This window comes from Nothoprocta perdicaria, unplaced genomic scaffold, assembly GCF_003342845.1.
Source record: "Nothoprocta perdicaria isolate Ctin4 unplaced genomic scaffold, notPer1 scaffold_46, whole genome shotgun sequence".
NCBI classification, from domain to species: Eukaryota; Metazoa; Chordata; class Aves; order Tinamiformes; family Tinamidae; genus Nothoprocta; species Nothoprocta perdicaria.
In genome coordinates, this window is record NW_020455710.1 from 3,501,391 (window position 1) to 3,523,650 (window position 22,260).

Consider the following 22,260-nt stretch of genomic DNA (forward strand, 5'->3'; position numbering starts at 1 on the left):
CAGCTCCATATTTACCTCTGGGGCGATGTAGTCCGGAGTGCCACAGAAGGTCCTGGTTGTTACTCCGTTCAACATATGTTCTTTGCACATTCCAAAATCAGCGATTTTGATGTGTCCTTCTGAATCCAACATCACGTTATCTAACTTCAGATCTCTATGAAGAACCACAGAAAGTTTATGTTAATGTTTAGGATCAGGCAAGGCCAACTTGTGAGTTCAGCACTGGGGGATGCACGTGCACTGCAGCCCAAAGCGACCCAGCACGTCCCTGCAGCCACGGCAGGGCACAGGAATGGCCTCAAGCTCTGAAACTGGAGAATTAATGAAGAGAAGGCACTGTATGAATGGGAGCACACTGACATCAGGATTTGGAACATGTATAATTATAAGAAGTGATGCACGAATGCACAAGATGATGTTTTACAATTTCAGGAGCTTTCAGCGGAGTACGGCTGAGCCCAGACACCAGCGGAGCAGCTCAGTAAAGCAGTGGACTTGGTTTACAGCACAACAAGACATCAAAAAGAACACAACAATGACTGCATTTTATAAAACGTTATTATAAATGCTCTGAAAAGTCAAGTAAATCAAATGGTTAAGGACCTTAAAATGAGTTTAGCAATGACCTGCATGAGGTTATACTCACCTATAAACAATCCCTTTGTTATGGAGAAAGAACAGCCCAATTGAGATCTCAGCTGCATAGAATCTGTATGAAAAAAAAAAAAAATCACATTTTTTACTATCTCATGACTTTGCTCTAACAAACCATGAGGGAATGCATCATGGCAAAGAATGATAAGATTAGATTATTGCATACATGTTATAGAGAGATGTCATAAAAGCCTCCTTAGTCCAGCTGGACTTCAACAGATATATTTAATTTAGCATACTTGATGATAAAATATTGTAGAAAAAAATGGAAATTCCTCCCTAGACTTGAAAACCTCAGTTGAGCTGCAGCACAGCACACACTTACTGAAGGGATCTGATTGTGGTGGGCTGGGCCATTATCTTTAATCACATATCAATATTGAATTCATGATGCATCTTGACTTACATTGCAATTCATATGGTATTAAATCATTTATGGAAATAGTATTCCTTTCTACAGTCTGTTAATGGATTAATTACATAACCCTAATTAAAATGATTGCCATATAAAATATAATTGCTGGATACAGCTAAAGGACATATAATATTGATGGATGTTTGAAGCCAGTTACTCCGGAGCTGTGCAAATGATAAGCAAGAAGATTATTTAGACGCAGTTAATTTTTAAATTAATAGAAGGAAAAGGAAAGTGTAGCTCTGAAATAGGGGATCAGAGCTGGCTCGGAACACGGGCTCTGCAATATGGGCCACTGGCAGCAGTTGTCACCAAGCATCTCAGTTGCCAATGGATGGGTGGCAAGTTTTACTAGCTGGAAATCAAAACTGTTGCTGCACCAGCTAGTTTTTATTTAGCACGTCCTGAAATTTTCTTTTACACCACAAATATTTACAGTTAGAAGCCCTCTCGCGTAAACAAGCTGTGTATGATTATTACAAAAAATGAGAAATGATTTATCTTGTAAACTACCAATTTTATGAGTGTATTTCTACTGCCTTTCCCAGTAACCTTATTTAAGACTGAAATGTTGTACTCATTTTTTAAATATTCACTTTAAAAGGCAATATAAGATCACCAAATAACACTTCTAAATTCCCCTGGACTTCAGTTTTAACCTAGGAAGCTTCTATTAGTGTAGTTGATAAATCTATCCTAATTAAGATTTAAGACATGATTTAAATGTGTAAACATGAACACTCACACTGCTTGTGGCTCCTTAAACTTTCCCACTTGCTGAATGTGATACATGAGGTCACCACCATTCACATACTCCATAACAAAATAGAGACGGTCCTAGGAGACAGCATTAAAGAAGCACATGAATACATGAGACATAATGTCATATGTATTCCTCAGCAAAAAACTCTATACTATTAATAAAACTGCTATACTACTCTAAAGCTTTGAAGGTTTTGGGTATTGGTGGTACATTCTGGCAAAATCGAGATGGGGAAATGGAAGCGGACTGGTTTGTTTTGTCAATTATTGCCTATGGTGTCCCCAGAAGTGTCATAAACAGTCTTGTGTGAAGTCCAACTCTCTTCAAATACACGTGAAAAACGTTTAAAGATGGTTGGAAATTCTTGCCTTGAGGCTACTTCAATACTTTCTTTAAGTTTTACTTAGGAAGATGGATGCGTTTTTTTGATTATGGAAAGAAGGCAACAAGAAGAGTACTGATAGGGTTTACAGAAGTATGAACCTTTGAGTCTTTAATGGTATAAATTACAAGTTTCAGATAACCAAAAGTGACTTAAGTAAAAATACTCCTTTTACGCCCTTCAAATAACCTGTACCTTTTATTCAGGGAGCTGATTTTGGACATCTAATTTGAAAATTCTGGTGGTAACATTATGGTACGCTGATTTTCTGCAGTTATAACATGATCCAGATTGTGTACAAGACGCATTACTAGTCTTCTTTCCTATTACAGAAGACACATTTTTGGCTTCTTCTCAATTGCCTTTATTTATTTTGGATAGGATCATTATCCTAAGGTAGTTAAATAAAGTTCTGCTCCACTCTTCAGATGGCAAAGCGATTCAATACTAAGATGCTTCAGTTTAACCTCTCCTCCCTCTCTTTCCTTCAGGGGCATTGACTGGAAAAAGAAAAAAGTCTCTAATCTTCCAATAACTAAGACTGCAGAACATCTGCATAAATTTAAATGCTGTGATTTCAATAGATGAGCCATGGGTAAAAAGATTAATTGGTTGGATCTCAACTACAGAATTTAGTTTTTATATGAAGTGTCCATTATAAAATCCATGGCAACAGAAGCATGGAAGAAAAAAGAGCTGCTAAAAACACTAACAAAACATCATTAAGTTTTTCTACAGCCACAGTTTATGACATTTCTTTTCTTATCTAATTTCTCATTTTTATAGCTAATACTAATCCTCCAGAATGTTTCACAGTGCCACGTCTGAATTACTGAACACTTACAAAAATACGAAGCAAATGAAGCAAAGGTGTTTGTTAATAATTCATTTAGCTCTTTATGTGGCTCTATTGCTCCTGTACGCGATCATCCCAAAGGAAATTATTAATGTGAATACAGAAAATGCTAGACGTTTGTGTTTTGTCCGAATGGTTTTGGCTGACACCCCAAAGCCTCCTGAGCACCACCTGTCTCCCATGGAGCTTTCCATGTGATCGATGACATGGTCAAGCTGCCCCGTGCGGACTGGGGGCCCTCCTGAGCGACTGCTGTAATAAAGGGATATGTCCTTTTGGTGTAATTATGGGGAAGGAAACGCTTCCTGCCTGGCCATGGGTGCCAGAAAACTAAATTAGATGCCTCAATGTTGATTCACGACTAATCCCCTCATTAGATAATAAGAGCCATTAAGACTTCACCAGTACAACCCTCAGACCCTTTAAGATATTTAGGAACCTTTGGGGTCTGGATCTGAGGCTCCGGGGTGGCAGAAGACACTTATTATTAAATTTATAATTTATCACGCTGGCTTGGTGGAATTGCTGTATGAAGGAAAACCTCAGAGACCTAAGGCTTTAAGTTTAAAATGAAAGTGGGTTTAATGGCTAAAGATAATTGCATGGGTTATCCCCTTTCTCACAGTTTCCTGCGTGAAGAAGTCCTATGGTATATATAGGTCGGAAAATAATAAATGGTATTGAAATGAGAAAATACACAACGATAGAGCATGGAAAACACCAAGCGAGCAGGAGAGGGAGAGCTCACGTACAATTGTCTGGAAACAAGAGTGAAGCTGTGTTAGGAAAGGTGGCTTATCCTGCAGTGCTAGGACACGTTTTTCAACCATTGTGCATTCCACATCATCGTCCTGAATCACCACGTCTTTCTTCAGGATTTTGATTGCGTAGAGCTCCTCTGTCTCCTTCCTGTCCGCCAGCATCACCTGCATGTAGACAACAGGGTGAGAATCCTCCTCGCTGCCCAGGAAGCAGGATTTGAGGTCAGTGTTTCCCAATATCCACTGTCACCAATGATGGTGGCTGCTGGAACTGACCTAGGCAGCAATGTCACCCCCAATACATTTAATGTACTTGAAACTGCCTAGGTGGGAGGATCTCAAAGTCGGGAAGTGCTTCTTGCATTGTGTTTGGCAGGCTGCAGAGACCTGCAAAGAGCACATCCCAATCCAGCCTGCAGGTCCCCAGGGATCGCTCTGCTCTGCCTTCCCAAAAAAACCCTTGGAAACGCACATCCCAATGCAATTTGCTTCCTCCAAAGAACGCTTGTCATGCATTATTTCCCAAGGAAAAGCAAAAAAGAAGGCGAGTGGAATACTTATCCCGAATCCTTACTTTTCCAAAGCTCCCCTTCCCGAGCACCATGAGGAAGTTGAAGTCGGTGAGCTTCACCCTGTCCAGGTTGTTGGAGGGCACGCTCGACACCCTGTCTTCTGTTGGAGTAATGACTTTGTTACCAGCGGGCCCCAGTTTGGCTTTCTGGAGGACACACACACACACACGGACACACACAGAAAGAGGCCGGTGAGAAGGGAGGCCGGGCGCGGAGCGGCGGACGCTCCGGAGGCGCCGTTCGCGGCGGGAAGGCCGCACAACCGCGGAGGCCGGAGACTCATTCCGGCACCATTTGGACAGAGCCGAGTGAATTCAAGGGAACGACTGTGTTCATGGATAACCAGATAAAAGCACATCTGCTTATCTGGTTAGCAGAGCAAAACCCAAAGCCAAAACCAAAGCCAAAGGAAAAGAAACATCACTTATTTTCATGCCAGAAGCAGGCTTATCTGGTGTTTTTGTTTTGAAATACGAGAAGTGCTCTTTAAAAATGTCATGCTGTAATCAACATAGTACTTGAGGATATAAACAGCATCTTTACTACATTCGCTTTTAAAATGTTATATGTAAAGTCAGTCTGCATAGCAAGAGTTAGGAAATTTTCCACATGCATTAGGAAAAACAACCTCCATTAAAATAAAAACAACATATGGGAATTAATGCAGATGAATATGGCCACTTTCAAACCAGCATTACAATCAACTTTGATTTTCAATCAAGCGTTGATCTGGAAAAGGGAGGAAGGGAAATATTACATACAAAAGTTCTGCCTTGGCAAGACAGCCTGGATTGCAGAAGGGTGCAACAGTCTCAGTATTTCATATGAGACACCACATAATTGCTCAAGAAAGTTGCATTTCAAATCTCAAAGTTAACAGAAGAGAAAAAAGTAAGACTCACCGAAAGGATAATGCAGGTTACAACATAATATCCCCTTTTTTCCCCCTCAAACATCCCATATAACACCAGAGGCAAAGCCAAGAAGGTTTAGTAACAGCATTACTTTGGGACATAAGTGTCTTTTCCCAAATATCTATTAAATTGGATTGGCAAATAATCTCTCACAGCTTTCATTTGCTTTGTGTTTGACATATGGCTGACATTAAAGAGTAACTGCTTTTCTCAGTGTAATGCAAAAGGACAGTAGTTGCCTACTGCCATCATTCTACATATTAAAAAAGATAAAGTATAGAAACTAAAGTATATTCAAAACCACCTTAAAAGCTTGGCTAGCACAGTCCTCTCAGCACCATTTACACCAATTTCTGGAGCTACCAGGACAAGATTCAACTCTTGGCACAGAAGCTAGATCAAGCAAGCACACTGAGGCCTTACAGATCCTATGGGCACGTTTGGATGGGACAGTAGGACCTCGTTGGAAAGGAAGCCCTGGAAGATGCAGTATCTTTCACCCGCTCTCAAGAAGTACTGTTGCACAGATATGCATGTTATTCATCTCATAGTGAAGTATCAACCAAAATGAAAACATCTCTTAGGAGCTTGAGGAGCGTTTCTCTACTCAGCAGAAATCAGAGCCTCGTCCGTAATCATCTTTCATGTTGATGAATTAAAGGAAAGCTTCAACTCTGCCTTTTTCTCATGGTCAATAAAAACACAGCTGTGATTTTGTCTACAGCTTATATGTTAACAGTTATATGCACCCAGACTTGTCTAATTACGCACTGTAATAAGTACTCCATATTTTGGTACTCTTCAAAGGATATTCGTTTTGTTAATTAGATTACTGCTTACAGCAGAGGGATAATTGTTGTTAATAATTTTACACCAATCAAATAACTGCTCTTTCCTTTACCAACAGCATTTGTTGAAGGTCACAATTTTCGATACTAACTTCCACATGTCATAATCATACAGCTCTTGCATAAAGAGGTTATTGAGTAATTGCACTGACTCAAAACGCTATTTTTACAGGTACCTAAAAATAGATAACATACATATATCCCTTGGAAAAAAAATACCAAAACCACCTGCTTCTAAATGATTCTAACCAACCTGTGTTCTTTAATCAGGAAATGACTCATTTGCTTTGTTAGGGAACTCCAGTGGGTGAGAACTCCGCATTCCCACTGCCGGAGCCAAGGCGGCTGGGAAGGTTCCTAATCCCTGGGCAGCAAACCAGAACCACAGGCACAGGGATGAAGAAACCTGGAAAGAGTGCTGTGAATTGCACTCTGTAGCATAAAACTGAATTGCTTCCCTAAATCCAGAAGGGTTGATTCTTGCTCTAAAACATATAGGAATTAATTTGTTGGTAAGAGAGCTTTGCTAGAAAATAAACCTTCGCATTTGCCCAGCTTTTGGTATACCTTATCTTGCAGGGGGCATTGTTCTTGCAATGTAAGGTGCAATTTTTATCTCATACTCAGATGGGAAACAACAAATGAAAATTGTTGCTGGAATACAGTAAAGGAGAGGAGCACAATAAAAACAAATTGCCTAAATGACATACTGCATTTGGGCTCTTCCTAGAGCAAATAGCACAATCCTACTTGAATCCCCCCCTTTTTTATATCCTGACACTAAAACTTGCTGCTGTTAACCATGGCATTCCAAACACTGGATTCATTTTAGATATACATTGGACTACTTGGATTAATATCTCTGTCTTAAAAACAAAACAAAACATTATTGTTACAAGAAAGCGAGCCGGCAGCAAAGAAACCAGGAAAACAGCATGTTAAAGATAAATTAGTCTGCACTGGTAGCAGAAGTGTTAAGCTTAAAAGAAAACAAGACATGCACATCATCTTACTTCCTTTGGTTTGGACGCACCTTATCTCGGCCAGTTCTTTTACCCTGGAAAAGGGTAAAAGGTGAGACACACCTTTCTACCATCAAGAGACACACTTTATATATCCAGCCTGATATCTTAAAATGTGTTTTTTTTAATGGAATGGTATAAAATAAAAATGATAGCAAGTTATACTGTGTTACTGTAGAGAGGTTTATGGAATTCTGTATGTGTTTTTTGAAAAAGGTATCTCAGGTTTTATGGTGAAAATGTTTTCAACTCTTTTACAGAAATATAAGCATAAGAGCTGTCCTTTTCATTATATGTATAAAAAACACCCTTCTCTGAAATCTCATGGTAAGTGTGAAGCAAAGAAGAAAAAGGATGTGGTTTATAAGATAGTTGTCCCTCATTGCTCCCTATTTCCAACTGCAGTAAATGTTCTTTTGGAGTCTTTTCTCTGCCCTGGTGGTCGCATGGATGGTGAATGAACACCGAAGCAGCAGAGAGCAGTGCTGTCTCCAGTCTCCATCATGAAAAAAATCACCATTTTGATGAGAATGAAGGTCAGAGATCTATGGACCTTGTCATCTCGCTGGCACCATCTCCATCTCCAACCACAATGGGTTTTCCCCAGCAAAATGCGTTGCATTTTGAAGAAGTCATCTGTTGGGCTTCCTTTCACCCAATTTTTAAAGTTAATCCTAATTTACAGCAACTCCTTAGGGCTTGTAGGCTATTTCTCAAAGAAACAATAAAACCTGTAAGGAGGAGGCAGCAGAGGAAGAGCATCATCCAAGTTTCACCTCGACAACCCAGATTTCTGTTGCAGGATGAGGCTCAGCTGCGTCTGAACCTCACAGGGAGCAGGCGAGAGCAGAAACCCAAGTTCTCAGAACAAAAACCTTGCGCGGGTTTGAGCCCTGCCAGCTCAGCGGGGATTCACATCGACCGGACAGACCGAGCCATTAGTAAGTCTTTAACCATGCAAACAAATCCAATAAATTTCAAGTCAAAATCTGCAGGGAAAAGCCTCCTGCTCGCTGACACACTCTTCATCACCGTGGCAGCTTGTTTCTTATATTATCGCATTTCCAATTCCACATAATTATAGCTGCTGTGAAGGACTATCCATTTCTTAATTTATACGACTTAATTATCAGGACACTGATCATTTGAAAGGCGAAGAGTCTATTCCTGAGCCTCAGCAAGACCTAATACTTCACCAGACTGCATTTGCAGCTTAATGCCACCACCCAACGGCAGCTTATAATTCACTGCATGAATTATTTCACTTGCATGAAAAAATCTTTGTGCCATGCGCAAAAAGCCTTAAAAAATGGCTTCCTGCTGGAAGCAAAAAGAGGAAAACTATGGATGAGGCTGCAGGCCCCCAGATGACTCGGGGACACCGACCTCTCCCACACCAGGGCTTGCAGTGTCCCTGGGGACAGGGGACAATTTTCCATAGTGATGCCCAGGTCCCTCGGAAGGGCCATTCGCTCACCTGCCCCATCACACAACCACAACCTCCTAAATATTTGGATGGAGAAAAAACAAATACCAGTGCCACTTAATGAAGGGGGTGCAAGAATAACTTAATACTGAATGTTGTCAAAATAGTTAATGTATTGCAATGTAAATTTAATACAGCACAATAACACAAGCCATTGGCATCACCTCCTTTCTTTCAGGACTGTTGCAAAAGCCAGCTTCTATTTTATTTGGTATTTTCACATTCTTTACTGCCCCCGTGTGGCTTGTAGCTTAGAGGAAAAAATATTTTCTCAAGCTCGCTGTGATATGAAGTAGGTAATGTCGATTTAAGCCATTAAACAATCAACAGGATGTGGAAATAGTTTAATATTTTGTACTGCACCTGAATAGTGTTGCTAATTTGGGCAGGTTCAAATTCAAGTGCACTTCCCAAATTTATTTTTTTTTTCATTGCCGCATAGAAGTCAAAACTATATAAAGTTGTCAAGTAAATGGCTTCTACAACATCCCCAGATTTTCTGGGCTTTATATAAAGGTAAATATAGAAAATAAAGGAGCCAAGTGTTCCATATTCCACGGGAAATGGGATGCATTAATCCTATGGATATGAGTGCCAGGGGACATCACTCTGCACAAGGGATTGTCACTGTGAGCAGTGAAGTCCAGGCAGGGATGAGTTTCCAGTTACCCATTTGGCACCGTCAAAATGTTTAATCTGTTTAATAATCTCGCAGGCACCTGAGTCTACTTTGTTTTCTGCCTTTATTGCCAAACTCTCCATCCCGTTACACCAGAGTGGCTAATGAGATGAAATGCAATTAAAGCAGCTGCCTAGGAACAACATTGAGGAATTCTTGCAGAAATCTCCTGTGAAAGTGGTAGTGAATGAAGTCAATATAATTATACTACTGGGTTTACAATCAATACTAGAGCAGCAAACCCCTGAATGGCAGAAAAGAGCTGCTTTTACAAATACTGCTCTTTTTTTTTAAGCATGCAAATTGCTGCTAATTTGCAATAACCAAAAATCTGGGGTGTACAATTTGCTTTATAAATAAAACTGCTACCAGGCATTTCCAATCTGCACATAATATAAAATTGCTTTCTAAAATAACGTTGCAAGACTTCAGTTCTACCTGATCTAAGTGCAAGTCCTGGTGTCTCTTCACACACTAAGGATCCAAAAAGTCCCAAATTAGATCCAATTTGAACATGCTGAGAGTCAACATCCAGGTCTTTAACACACACAGCCAATGTTTAACATGCAGAGATGTATCTGCCCCTGCCTCCCCACATGGATATGAAAATGTTTCTTGCATGATGTTGCCAAAATAAAACCCTCTTTCAATATACATGGTGCCGCAGGAATAAGTAAGAATAATAAGTACCCCAAAACACGTGTAAAACTCTGCATTAAAAAAATGCATGACTTGTATCATTGCCCTAATAAAGCAAGCCAATTTGTTCGAGGTTCACTACATGCAAATCCAATGTCCTCTAATACATCCTCAACGCTTCCGCTTGTCTTTCAGGGAAATAACTGAGTGAGGCGAAGTGTTAGTGAACTAATTAAAATGGGAAGTGAACAGGTGAATTAGTGTTCCAGGGATCAAAGCAACAATGCCTCTGGGTGAGACAGCCTATGGTATAGCACACCCCAGTTTACATATACAACATATGTACAGAGTATATTATACCATAACACATGCATGCTGCACAGCGTGGAATTAAATATACAGTGGAATTGAGTATTATCAGACATATTATCAGACGTAACAGAGTCTTTCAGAGCAGAGATGCTCTCTATGTAGGCCCCATGGGAAGGCTGCACTCTTTTCCCTTGTCCCCTGACCTGGCGCACTGCATCTGCTGCGCTCCAGGGACCACTTTTTTGCAAGTAAACTTTCAATTTTGGGAACATTTTGCAGCAAATTAAGAGTACAAGCTTGCTTCAAATACTTTTTATGCACTTAAGCCAGCTCAAACTAGGGAGTACAACAAGTGCGTCCTTAAAACATGGGGCAAATGAAGTTGAATTCAATAAGCTTAACATTCCCGGGGAAGGTTTGGTGAAGCGCGACACGGAGGAGAGCACTAAGGCAAGAACTACCTTGAGGCAAGGGGTGTTTACAGGACAGCCCTGGAAGAGACAGGAGAGGGAGAAAAACTGCTCCGTTAGTGAAGAGGGGCCTTGCAAAGCACGACAACAACGTTAGCGGCACAAGGAAACAAGCAGAGACAGGGGGGACAACACGGGAACGGGGATGAGCGCTGCCCTCCGTCCCGTTGTTTAATTCCATCTTGCACCAATGCCTGTTTCATGCACGCAACGATCTGTATGTCACCGAACACGTGATGCCCCACGTATGTATAGATGGGCCGTGACGATGAATGCAGTGCGTGACAGACAAGGTCTTCTCTTGCTTTAAGGCCTGGGACATTCACTTGAGCTTCCTCTCTATAGGGGAGGAAGAAATGCCTGTAATCAACAGCATTTGCATCTTGCTTCCTGTCCTCTCACAACATGAGAGGAACCTCTCCCAAAAAAGGAGGCCTACAGAGTAGGTCATCTGCTGAAGAACCTGCAAATCCTCCAGTCTCCACCACAGCGAGGGGCTGGGAAACCTGTGGGTAACTGCACAGCTGCATGGGGAATCTCCCCTGCCACGCTACAGCACGCACCAGATGGACTCAGCTACCAGCACTTCTATAAAGCTGCAAAGTATTCCCTAATGATTAAACACGCACAATTTAAAAATAGGAACGAGTGCCACAGGCAAAAAAGGAGCTCTTCTTTTTATATCTCTCCATACATAAGACGTGGGGATTGATGTGCCAGTGATATTTTGCCTGGTCATGGTTTCCGTAACAGCTTAGCATCTGCTTCCTGAAAACCAAATTTAATCTTTTCTTGTAGATTGAGAAGTGTCAGCAACACYGTTTCTCTTCGCCATCTTACCTTCGCTGAACTGCCTAAAAAACACAAATATTGCTTCAAAATAGGGACTTATACCTGTTAGAGATGTGCTAGAGAACAATTTTTTCTTTTTTTTTTTAATTTCAAAATTTTCAAAATTAAATTTCAAAAAACAAATAATCTGACTGCAAAATGAGGAAGCTCAGTGGGTTCTTAAGGAGCTACTGAAACAATTCCCAGGCCCTTTTGCTGCAGCCCAGGCCAGGTATCGTGGCAGTGACGCAGACTCTGTCTTGGAATTAAAACTATTCTAATACATTGTGGCTTTTCATTATAGGAAGGAAAGAAAATATCCTTTTGACTTAGAAGACACCAGAAAATGCCAGATTATTGCAGAAGGTATTGCCCTTCTCTTTGATAAAGCAGCCAGAAACTGCCTRAAAAAAATAAAAGGAGATAAAGTGAGAGTTAAAGATCTAAGAAATGTGTTAACTGCCGTGAAACAAACTCAACAAACAGAATGGTACCAAACCAAGAGGCCCCAGAACACACAAATGCCTTAAAATGATTATATGGGCAGGAACCTATTCCCTCTTGATAATTTCTATTTGTCGGGATCACTTTAATTACCACAGCTTACTGTAGGCACTCTGATCGCTACACCTTGGTACAGCACTTAGTAAACATTAAGTTGGATCACTGAAATATCTCCCTGCCTTTTCTCTTTGACCAGCAAAATACTGCAACAGGCGAGCACATCTAGAGCAAATGGTGCATATTGTAGTTAAAAGACTGGCTCGTTTGTGCAGATAGAGCCACCTGGGACTGTCACCAGTTGCCATGGCAGCCTGGGCACGAGCAATTAGGGAGCAGCTACAATTATTCTGCTTACGCCTGTTGAGGAAGGAGTTTTGCTGCAAGATGGCCATAAATAATGCCATTCCAGAGAGAAAACTCACAAGCAAAGGTTAAAACAGAAAGAAAAACAGTGGCAGATTTGATCCTGCCTCCACTTCCTAGCAGAGGGTATTTTTATCTCCAAATAATCATAATGATGCGTCGTGTATAAATCACTGGAGAGAGATTTGCTGCTGGTGCTAAGTGAGCGGGTAAGTCTTGTCTGGTTCCTAACTTTGAGTGATAGGCGAGATGTCCCCTCAAATATATGTGGATTTATTAAGTGGATATCTTTCTTACGGAAAATMTTATACCAAGCAATAATATATCTCATTTTATATATAGTGTACAACACTATATAGTCAATAAACAGAGAGTGCAGACCGTCAGAATACAAAACTCAAAGCTAACTCATGTCTTTTGAAAAACAACTCAGCAAAAACTAAAACTATTTAGCCAAGTCTCTGTGTGATGCCAATAAGGAAGCCACTGCCCTCTTTAGCCCTCTCTCTCTTTCCCAAATTTAGTCCCATTTGGTGAGGGCACCAACATGACACCTTCAGAACTGCAAGCTGCAAAGCCTCACATGCACCGTGCTGAAGCTGAACTAATTGGACTGTAAGATACACTAATTATTGTTGAGACAGAGTTGGCCCTATGCAAAACTGCTGTTTCTGGGACTCAATCCAGCAGCTTTCTGCAATGCAGCCCCACAGGACTTCTTTTCATTGCAGAACACAGATAAATCCTAACTATTCATTCCACAGCCCACGTATTTATGGTAGGTTCAAGGAGAAAACCAAGATATTATAGATTCAATATAGGCAGCAAACATACTGCATATAATTATGGATGCTTTAAACGAGGTATTTTTTGTGACACGTATCCAAGTCTGAGAAAGAGAAAAACTGAAATAAAAGAATGTTTAAAAAGCTATGTGCCAAAGATATGTTCACAGTGTAATTCAGATTTAAGTTTAGGTTGTTTTCTCTCGTCTGAGCTGTAACTTTGGGAATACCTGCTTATTATATCGAGGCCCAAGATAGCTGATTTGCAGGTAGGTGAACATGATGCAGAGGAATACGAGCTTCCTCCAGCTGGGACAATAATGAATGTGCACTTTTCCCCTTTTATTTTGGTACTTGTCTTTGTACTGTCTCTGTCCTGAGGGAAAAAAAWGGATTTCTGTATCTAGGTTACTGACACTAACATACACATAGCTGCTTAATTCTAAACTCTGCACTTTGCACAGAGATATGCAAGGGGTGGAAGGATAACCTGCATTTAATGTTATTCACTCTAGGGAGGACAAAAAGTGAACATGACCTTGAATAGGAAATGACCTAGTGCAGTAAAATAAAATCACACTGGTCAGATCACAATTGTAAGGAAAGGAAAATGAAATGGAGGTTAAAATACTTCTCAAATGTATAACAAAAACCATAGTTCATGCTGCAGACAAAATTATGGTAGCTGATCCAAATGTATTCAGAAGAAATTGATGCACCTTTTCTTTTTCCTTCTCGGAAGCTGAACATATGCCGTTTTTCCTCACTTTCTTGGGTTAACCCATCTTTTATAATAACAATGTAGAATTCTGCCTGATGGTGAACATAAAGAATTGCCATTTCAGGTTGAAAGGAACAGGCTTAGTGTTTGTATATGCACAACAGGTACATTAATCACTTTCTGGATAAACAGCTAGACTACAGTAGCAAATCTTTGACTAGGAAAAAGAAAGCAGAATATTGTAGACCAGAGTATTTCMAATTCAACATCAATACTGCATACACGGCTGGAAGGAACACTCAGGTCAGAAGAGCTGGACCCAGCAGAGCCATGAGCAGCCACCTCCACACCCCACCTTTCTTGGTGCTGGGTTTAACGAACAGCAAGTATTTTGCTGTAATATTGTCTGCAGTTGTCAGCAGAGTTGCTGGCTAAGGCTGTTTATTAAGTCACAATTTGCCTGGGACAGACAGCCCACGCTTGTGACTACCAAACACTCCAACTGGTGTCACCAAGGGCAGGCAGACTCTGCTAAAAGTAATATTTTTCTGCACATAACCAGCAATACCACTTTTCCTGAAACTTCTGCACCCATATTATAGATTTCAGAATTTCAGCTAACAACCCTCTCAAAAATGTTACAGTTCAGTACATAATACTGATAATAATAATGTCATTGTTTTCCCTGAAAGAGTCTGTTCGGTTAAAAATATTTAAAGCATTAAAATGCTGCTATTCCTGAGAGTTTCATTTTCCATTACAGATACTAATGCTAGTGGCTGATAGATGTTTTAAACTTTTTGCAATTATTACATGTACACGACACAAAATATTTTACAATAGCAAGTTTTGAGTGTTAAAACACAGAAGAGCTGAACTATCAAGATACATGGACCATAACTGAATTAAACAACTTGGTTCAATCTTCAAGAAATCAAAAGGATCATACTACAATCGCAAGCAACAGAAATCATCACTCTCTAATAGATAACTTTTTAATGTGKATACTTTTATAACAAAATGTATGCAATATACAGCTGTACCCGTTTTTGTTTAGGCCTCACCTCAAACTTCTGTCTGAGCTCTGCATTTCCATCTTCATCAGCATCGGGAATTGGAACATTATAATATTCACCTTCTTCTTGATTCAGCAGCTTGTACCTGTGGAGCATTTGAGGAAAATGGTACCTTTTCATATTTAATTTCTTTAGGTTTAAAATTTGATACAGTTGCTTGTGTGCGGCTTGCAGCCATGCGAGAGGTATGTAAAGAACTGTTTTCAAAGGTCTACAGCAAACTAAAAATTTTCAGTAATTTATAGCATACAAGGTAGAGGAAAAAGGTACAAAAGTACGTTTCAAAAAAGAAAATATTGTTCTTAAACTTATTTTTTGTGTGACATTCTCTCTCACTCTTTTCATAAATTCTTACCATCCGCTGGCTGGCATTTTCATAAGCTCTGACACCCCAAATGACAGAGATCCCATGAAATCATTTCTGGTCGTTCGATCCCAGTCCCAGACCTCCACAGACAACCGTCGATCTTTGTCCGTAGGTTTTAATTTACTAAAAAAGAAAAAAAAAAGAGGGGAAAAATAGGAGAGTTATTAATGCAAAATCCAGATCAATCATTCTATACACAAAACATGTTACAGTAAAAGCAGTCAGCCAGACTTACAAAGTAAACGACTCATTCCAGTGCGGATTCAGCGTGGAACGGATGGTTTTTGTTTTTTGTTTACTTTCATTCTTAGGATCTGGGATGAGTTTCAGTTTAACGTAAGGATCTGAAAGTCCATTTGGATCCATAGGAATTAGGTTTTTTGCTTCTCGCACTGTCAATACAAAACACRTAGCTGATTTGTATAGGATTACATATAATCATTAGCAAAACAGTAAAACATCAGACCTAAGTCTTGGTTCACCAACCACTGCTTGGTTCAGCACATGAACTGCTACCTTAAAACTCAGGTCTTTCAGAGAAATTAAATTACAGTTTTTATTTCCCTGCTCCATCTTGATGTAAAGGCAGAGCCRAATTGCCTCTAGGTTCTGCACCTTCACATAAATGCATACACGAAGCTTTTCCTTAAAATTCCTTGAATAAAATTGCTCAGCTTTAATGGGGTSTTGTCATTCTAATCCTTGGCATTTAAATTCTACCTGGGGATATTCAGTGTGAAACCAAGCAGGATWTGCAGCAATTGGTTTCTTGGATGCAGAAGGATTCCCTGCAGCTCCTCGGGAGAAGCTGCAGCTGCCAAGACATGTCCCGGTGCCGAGAGCAGCAGGACCTGGCAGTGTGTGYAAGGCTACCTCTTGCTTTTGCAGGGAGCACAGAATAAGAAAAAAAAAACCCTTCTAAATACAAAAAATAGAGGCTCAGAGATGAATTGGGAAACAGAGATGCAACATAAGCTAAACACAGGTTGCTAAAGAAAAACCCCATTATCTCACTCCTTAAGATATCCGGTCCATTTGTACGTTTGTCGGTGTAATTAGTACCCTTAGGCATCTTTTTCCAACCGATGTCACACTTGCTTTTTCGAGGAAGCAGCAGGATGACACTTGTGCAGAGCAGAGCTCCCACAGAATTACCACCCTGGCATCCCACCTCTCCGGCAGCAGCCTAATTTTAGCAGACGGGTCAGGTTTCTACCCGAGGGCTGGAAGGAAGGAGAGATTCCCCCTCCCCACCAGAAGTACTATCTTATGCGTGGGGTTGAAACGGAGTACATTAAATCAAAAATAACCCAAAAGAAGATAAATTTACCTGCTGCAGCTGATTTCAGTTACAGCTGTCAGCTGTCGGAATAGCCCAAGAGTATTCCTAATTTGGATTAAAAATCATTATACCTTCGCTCACCAACTRGGACTGACACAAAAGATCACACATTGCTTTATAATGACATGTTCGTTAAACTCAACGCCACAGCAGAGCTGCTGTTGCTATTTTTGGGGGTTAAAGGCAGGAACATGTTTGCGTCATTAGGAGAGTGAACTCGGATAGAAACCTGGACTCTCGCTCGCAGTCGCTGCCGCTCTGCGGTGCTCAGTGACGACTTCTGAGCTGAACCAAGCGGTGCTGATGATTTAGTTCTAACGTTTTGTCTAGATTTGTCCCAGGGAAAACAGTACAGCATTTTCCAGCTCCATATTAATGAAGAACAGATCATATTAACTATTCAGCAGAAAATGCAGACTATTTTATAATCCCTCTATTTAACTATGCCCTGGTTGTATCGCAGCAGCGTCCAAAAGCCGTGCCTAAAATTGGGACGCCCACCTTTCCAGAAATAGGATAAAAGCATAAGCAAACACAGAGCTGTTTCTCAGGCATGCCTACACTAAATAAATATCGAAATAAGACAGAGTGGGAYGGTAGAGATCGACTGACATTTTCCGTAAAGACCCGAAATTCTGGCAGGTGAAGTTCTGAGGAACTGCCCCGAGTGCGGGTGACAAAACCCCACCGTCTCCTCGAGGGATGTCACGGGTCACAAGCCCCAAAGCAAACGCAGTCACAGACTTCGGTCCTCTTGTGATAGGAGCAGTGAAACGAAGCCACGGGAATGAGTAAATGTTTCTGGTGCTGGCGCTGGGCAGAGTTATTAACAGCGCACGTTTACTCAGTTCCTTTTCAAGTGAGTCACTGCTACCTTTTWCCTGCATTCCCAAATATTGATAACAAAACAGTTTACTAATCCCAGCAACCGTTTCTTGCCCTTCTCCTGCTCCTTTCACACAATTTAGGAGAGCTGGAATCTCCCACGGGAATGTGAAGTGCTGCTTTCCAAGGCAGCTCCCGGTCTCCAGCACTTGGGCTCGACAAGGGGAGGCTTTCCTTCATACTCTCTACCTGCACAATCCAAAGCCATCTCCAGAAGTGCCCAGCTACAAGGTTTTAATAAAACTACCACAGATTTCTCGCCCTTGACTCTTGCCTTTGCTCTTGATGAGACTCCGGTGCGCAGCTGATGCCAAAAGAAATCCTCAGTTTGTGGCAATTTCTTATTTCTAYGGAGTTTTCAGGCACTAAAAGGCTCTCTGATGTGAAACTTCTCTCTATTCCATAACTATTCCCCACTTAGCTAAATGTTCTTTTAATATCCCTCGTGAGACCACTGCCTACTCACTGCTCTTGAGTTCCTGAAACCTGAGAGATGATAATGGAATGAATGAGAATATCAGAAAACCTGAGCTTCACAGGTGATTTATACACAAGAAATAGATGGGGCAATTAATTTTCCTCCTAGAACAAGATGAAAAATGAACTAACAGTTCATGGAACTTTATGCTTCTTTTATTAAGATGTTCATGTTCTCTTACTAATAAAAAATGTACCATCATCTCTAATACTACTTAAGTACTTGTRCCTGCAATAGCTTCGCTGCTTTAATTTTCAACTGGAAATCTTACAGGCGCAACTGTATTTTATTTTTAGAAAACCCCATTAAAAACTACTTAGTAAAACAGGAGTTTTAACACAAAAATTGGCTCTTGCGCTGCATGAAACTGTCTGAAGAGTGAATCAGGATGCAATTTCTAATTCTGATCTAATTATGGGAAACTAGCATGTCTTTTAAGTACTATGCATAGCTTATTGCTTCGTGGTAAGCAGGAAGAAAGCAAACGTAATGAAGTGAGGAGCATTTGGTTGTTCTTTGGGCTGGGGTTTGTCAAGGCAGAGCTCTCTGTAACGAACCCTGCAGCTTGTGTGAACGCCAGAAGAGAGAAGATATTAGTGAGGGAGATGGAACATGCAATTCATATTCCTTGCGACATTAAAAACGCCTCCCACATGACAGTAGTTCTTTGGGACTGCTTTAAAGTTAGCGGGTACTAAAAGCTGCTCCAATAGCCAGAATATTTGTGCATTCCCTTTTAAAATCAGCTGCGGAATAACATGAAATTAATGCTAACCAAGAGCACCACTAGTGGCCTAGGCAAAGAGAAATAAAATTATTAAAGTATGTGTGTGTCTATGGAAGCATTTTTTTCTTTTTTTTTTTTATGGGCAAGTTGGCAAAATTCCCCAGGTTGCCTCCCCAGCTTGTTTGGGCAGAGCTTTCCTGCAGCAAGCAGYGCGACAAAACATTAATATGCAGCCCCATAGGGGGGTTCAATGCAAGACATTCATAAATAATTTGAAAAACGTACGGTGGGGAGCCCGGAGCTCCTAGTGCGATTATTGTTGATAGCCTGTTATGTGCTCCCAACTTCGGCAGAGATCGCGGGCAGCTTTTAAATAACAGCAGAATAAAATGAGGTTTCCTGCCCTCGTCGTAACTAAGAAAAATAGAGAAAACTGAGCACCGTGGGCTGTAAAGCCTTTTTTTTTTTTTTTTTTTTTTAATTAATGAGAAGTTTAGGTAACAGCAGGGAGCAATGGATGGCAGCAAGTCACTAATGCCCTGCCTCGAAACTGGAGCCTGTGGTGGGAGGGCAGCTCTTCAGCGTCAGCTGCTGTCACGGCTCCCAGTCCCAGTAACATGGCAGCTCCTCCTGTGTCACTGCACCAGATGGGGTTATTTTGTCACAAAGGTTATTGGTTACTCAGTATAAAAATAATCCAAAAAAAAAAAGGCAAAACTGTGATTTACTCACCTACAAATTCACTCACAAGAGATGCAAATTAATCATAAGATGGACCAAAAAATGCATGTAAAGGAGTGACAAAACTTTAAGGCATATCAAAAGAAAATACAGTGCAAGAAGCAGAGGGATTAAGAGGAGCAAGAACTGCTTAACTACATCTAAAATCCCCAACTAATCAACCTATCAAAAGGTCACCGATTCAACAGATTCCCTCTAAAAAGAAAATTACCAAGCTGATTTATTTCAAGTGCAATAAATTATTAATATCCAATGCAAGTTCCAAGCTAATTGGTATACAGTAAACTGCTAATATCCAAGACCTGCAACACAGAATGCAGCGTATTTGCCATCATTTGGGCAAATGGGAGACATCTTGCATAAAATTAAGTTCCCGACTAGAATTAAGTATATTTAACCACAGGACTGAACCATTTCCTTCACTACCACAGCTCAAAAAGTTAAATAACCTGACTGAACCACTGGACAACTCCAGACATCTTTATTCTGCTGCATTTCTTTCAGTATTGGCTGAGAATTAAAAAAAAAAGCAGTATTATTTACTGTATTTTATTGGAAAAAKGGACTGCAAATATACACCTCCTCTGGCTATTATTTGCCCCAAAAGCCACCAAAAACCCTCAGAGGGGAATACACAAAAACGAAGCCGACTTGCGACACATGAAGGGTGTTCCCCCATGTGGCTATTTCCGTCCAAAGCAGAAACGGCCAATTTTGCACAGCAATCTGTCCACAAGGTAACTAATCACTGCTAAATTCMTTTCCACCTCAACATGCACAGAGGTATCTGCAAATCTAGCTGGTCTGGGATTACTCTGAATACTCTTTTCTACTCAAATGAAAATCTTACTTTCAGGGCAACAGTCATTTTTGTTTAAAGCAGTTTTCTGAAAGCTTGGGAATGCTGCAGCACCACAATTATTATATACATAGCAGTGACTGAGCAAACATTTTTCTTGTTGTCCAGAAACGCACTTAATTGCAGGATGGAAATGCTGGAAATGCTTCTTTTACAAACACACAAACAACACCTTTTGCCAAGTGCATTTGTACCAGAAGAGCTTGTAGAGAAAACCTGGAAAAACCTGCAACAATTTCACCACAGCCACCTCTCAGAAAAGAGCTTTTCAGGTAAAATTAAGAAGCAAAAGAAGTTTCTATAATTTGGTACCGCAAAAACTCATGATCTATATTTTTGATGACAAACCTCCTGAATTATCAGAAAATAAGTACATGCTATTTGTCAAATTCTGTGCCCATGCCAAACATTTTAAGCCATATTTTAAGGACCTTGCTGCAAAATAATGCAAATATTAAATGTCGTCACTTGGAGGATTTTCAATGTAGCTCTCTCTCCTGGTGCAGTGACTTTCAGCTCCGAAACGCTTCACTGCTTAATGAAGGGAACACGCTCTTCATGACAGCACCGTGGACAAATTCCCCCTCCTACGTCMAGAGGAAGCACTTTGCAAAGCCAGCTACTATTAAGTATCACTCGAGATCTACTCTGATCCCGGGGAACTGCGTGTTGCCGGCGCTGTCCCTTCCCGTGCGTTTCTCATGGGGTGACGGGGAGCGCGGGGGGACCTGGTGGCAGGAGGGAAGCCTGGTGGCCGGATGGCTTCCTGTAGGGTGACCATAGCTGGTACAATATCTAGTGTGATTTATTTAGGATCCAAGAAGTGGTGTAAGTGGAAGGAGTGCTACTGTTTTGGTGGATTGGAGGTTCCAGCAACCTGGTCATGTCCAGCATCCACAGGTTCCCTACAACTGCATCAAAGGGAGAAGCTGAGATCACCTAAGAAACTTTCTGCTTTATCCTGTTAAAACTTTGCCCTCAAATTTAAATCCCTACCGCAATGCCAAGCAGGCGATGACAGCAGCATCAGGCCTTCCTTCATAGTAGACATTGCAAAATCAACTTCTTGCAGCACCAATTTTAAAGCTGCTTTAGCTGTGGTCTCTCAGTTCCCTTCATTGAGGAAAAGGCGACCTGGGACAACACACTAACCCATCTACTCTCCTAAAATAAAAGCTCTTGATAAATGCATTGTGTTTTACGACCACCTTCTACTGTGTTTCCTAGACTATATGCCATTTGTTTTGCTTTTTAATTACCACAGCATCTTCTAAGGTTCTGAGCATCAGAAATTAGGACTCTCATTTTGAATTCAGATGTATTTTACAGGCTCACCTTGACCTATAAGAAAAACTTAGCAAAAATTCCTGTTATTCCTTCCCTTTTTTCAACTCTGTCCATTTTAATTCCTGTGATCTCCCTTTGAGTAAATACACAGTAATCTGATTGGCATGGGACATTTTGCGTATTTGCCTCCGTTGAAAGGAAAAAATCAACAAAAAAGTTTGTAACCAGCCTGTAGATACTTCAGATACCAGGTTAATTATCAGTTGACCCCAGTTGCAATAAAGAGCATGTCCAGAACAAATAAAGCCTATTCTATAAATAYACTTTCTTAGGCGGATCCTAAGTGATAATTTCCACTCTGTGATCCTGAATAAGGAAAATTCACTGGAGTTGAGCAACRTGCTGATTTAGAAGGACAAAACAGTCCTTTACCTAGAAAAGAAATCCTATTTTCCGAACAACATTCAGTGCAACTTTAGACTGGGAACGGATGGGAGTGCATGTSTGAGTGTGTGTACACA

At 40.7% G+C, this 22,260-nt stretch overlaps 1 protein-coding gene across 1 annotated transcript in view; it reads right to left on the reverse strand.

The window, feature by feature from the left end:
- Positions 1–22,260, reverse strand: part of PRKCA (protein kinase C alpha) — a 97,694-nt gene that overhangs the window by 10,852 nt on the left and 64,582 nt on the right. Inside the window, exons 6-13 of the mRNA XM_026046872.1 lie at positions 15,656–15,812; positions 15,409–15,543; positions 15,042–15,138; positions 4,406–4,549; positions 3,823–3,996; positions 1,815–1,906; positions 647–709; positions 16–154 (exon numbers count right to left, since the gene is read on the reverse strand). Coding sequence (XP_025902657.1) covers positions 16–154; positions 647–709; positions 1,815–1,906; positions 3,823–3,996; positions 4,406–4,549; positions 15,042–15,138; positions 15,409–15,543; positions 15,656–15,812 — 1,001 coding nt within the window. The remainder of the gene's footprint in view (positions 1–15; positions 155–646; positions 710–1,814; positions 1,907–3,822; positions 3,997–4,405; positions 4,550–15,041; positions 15,139–15,408; positions 15,544–15,655; positions 15,813–22,260) is intronic.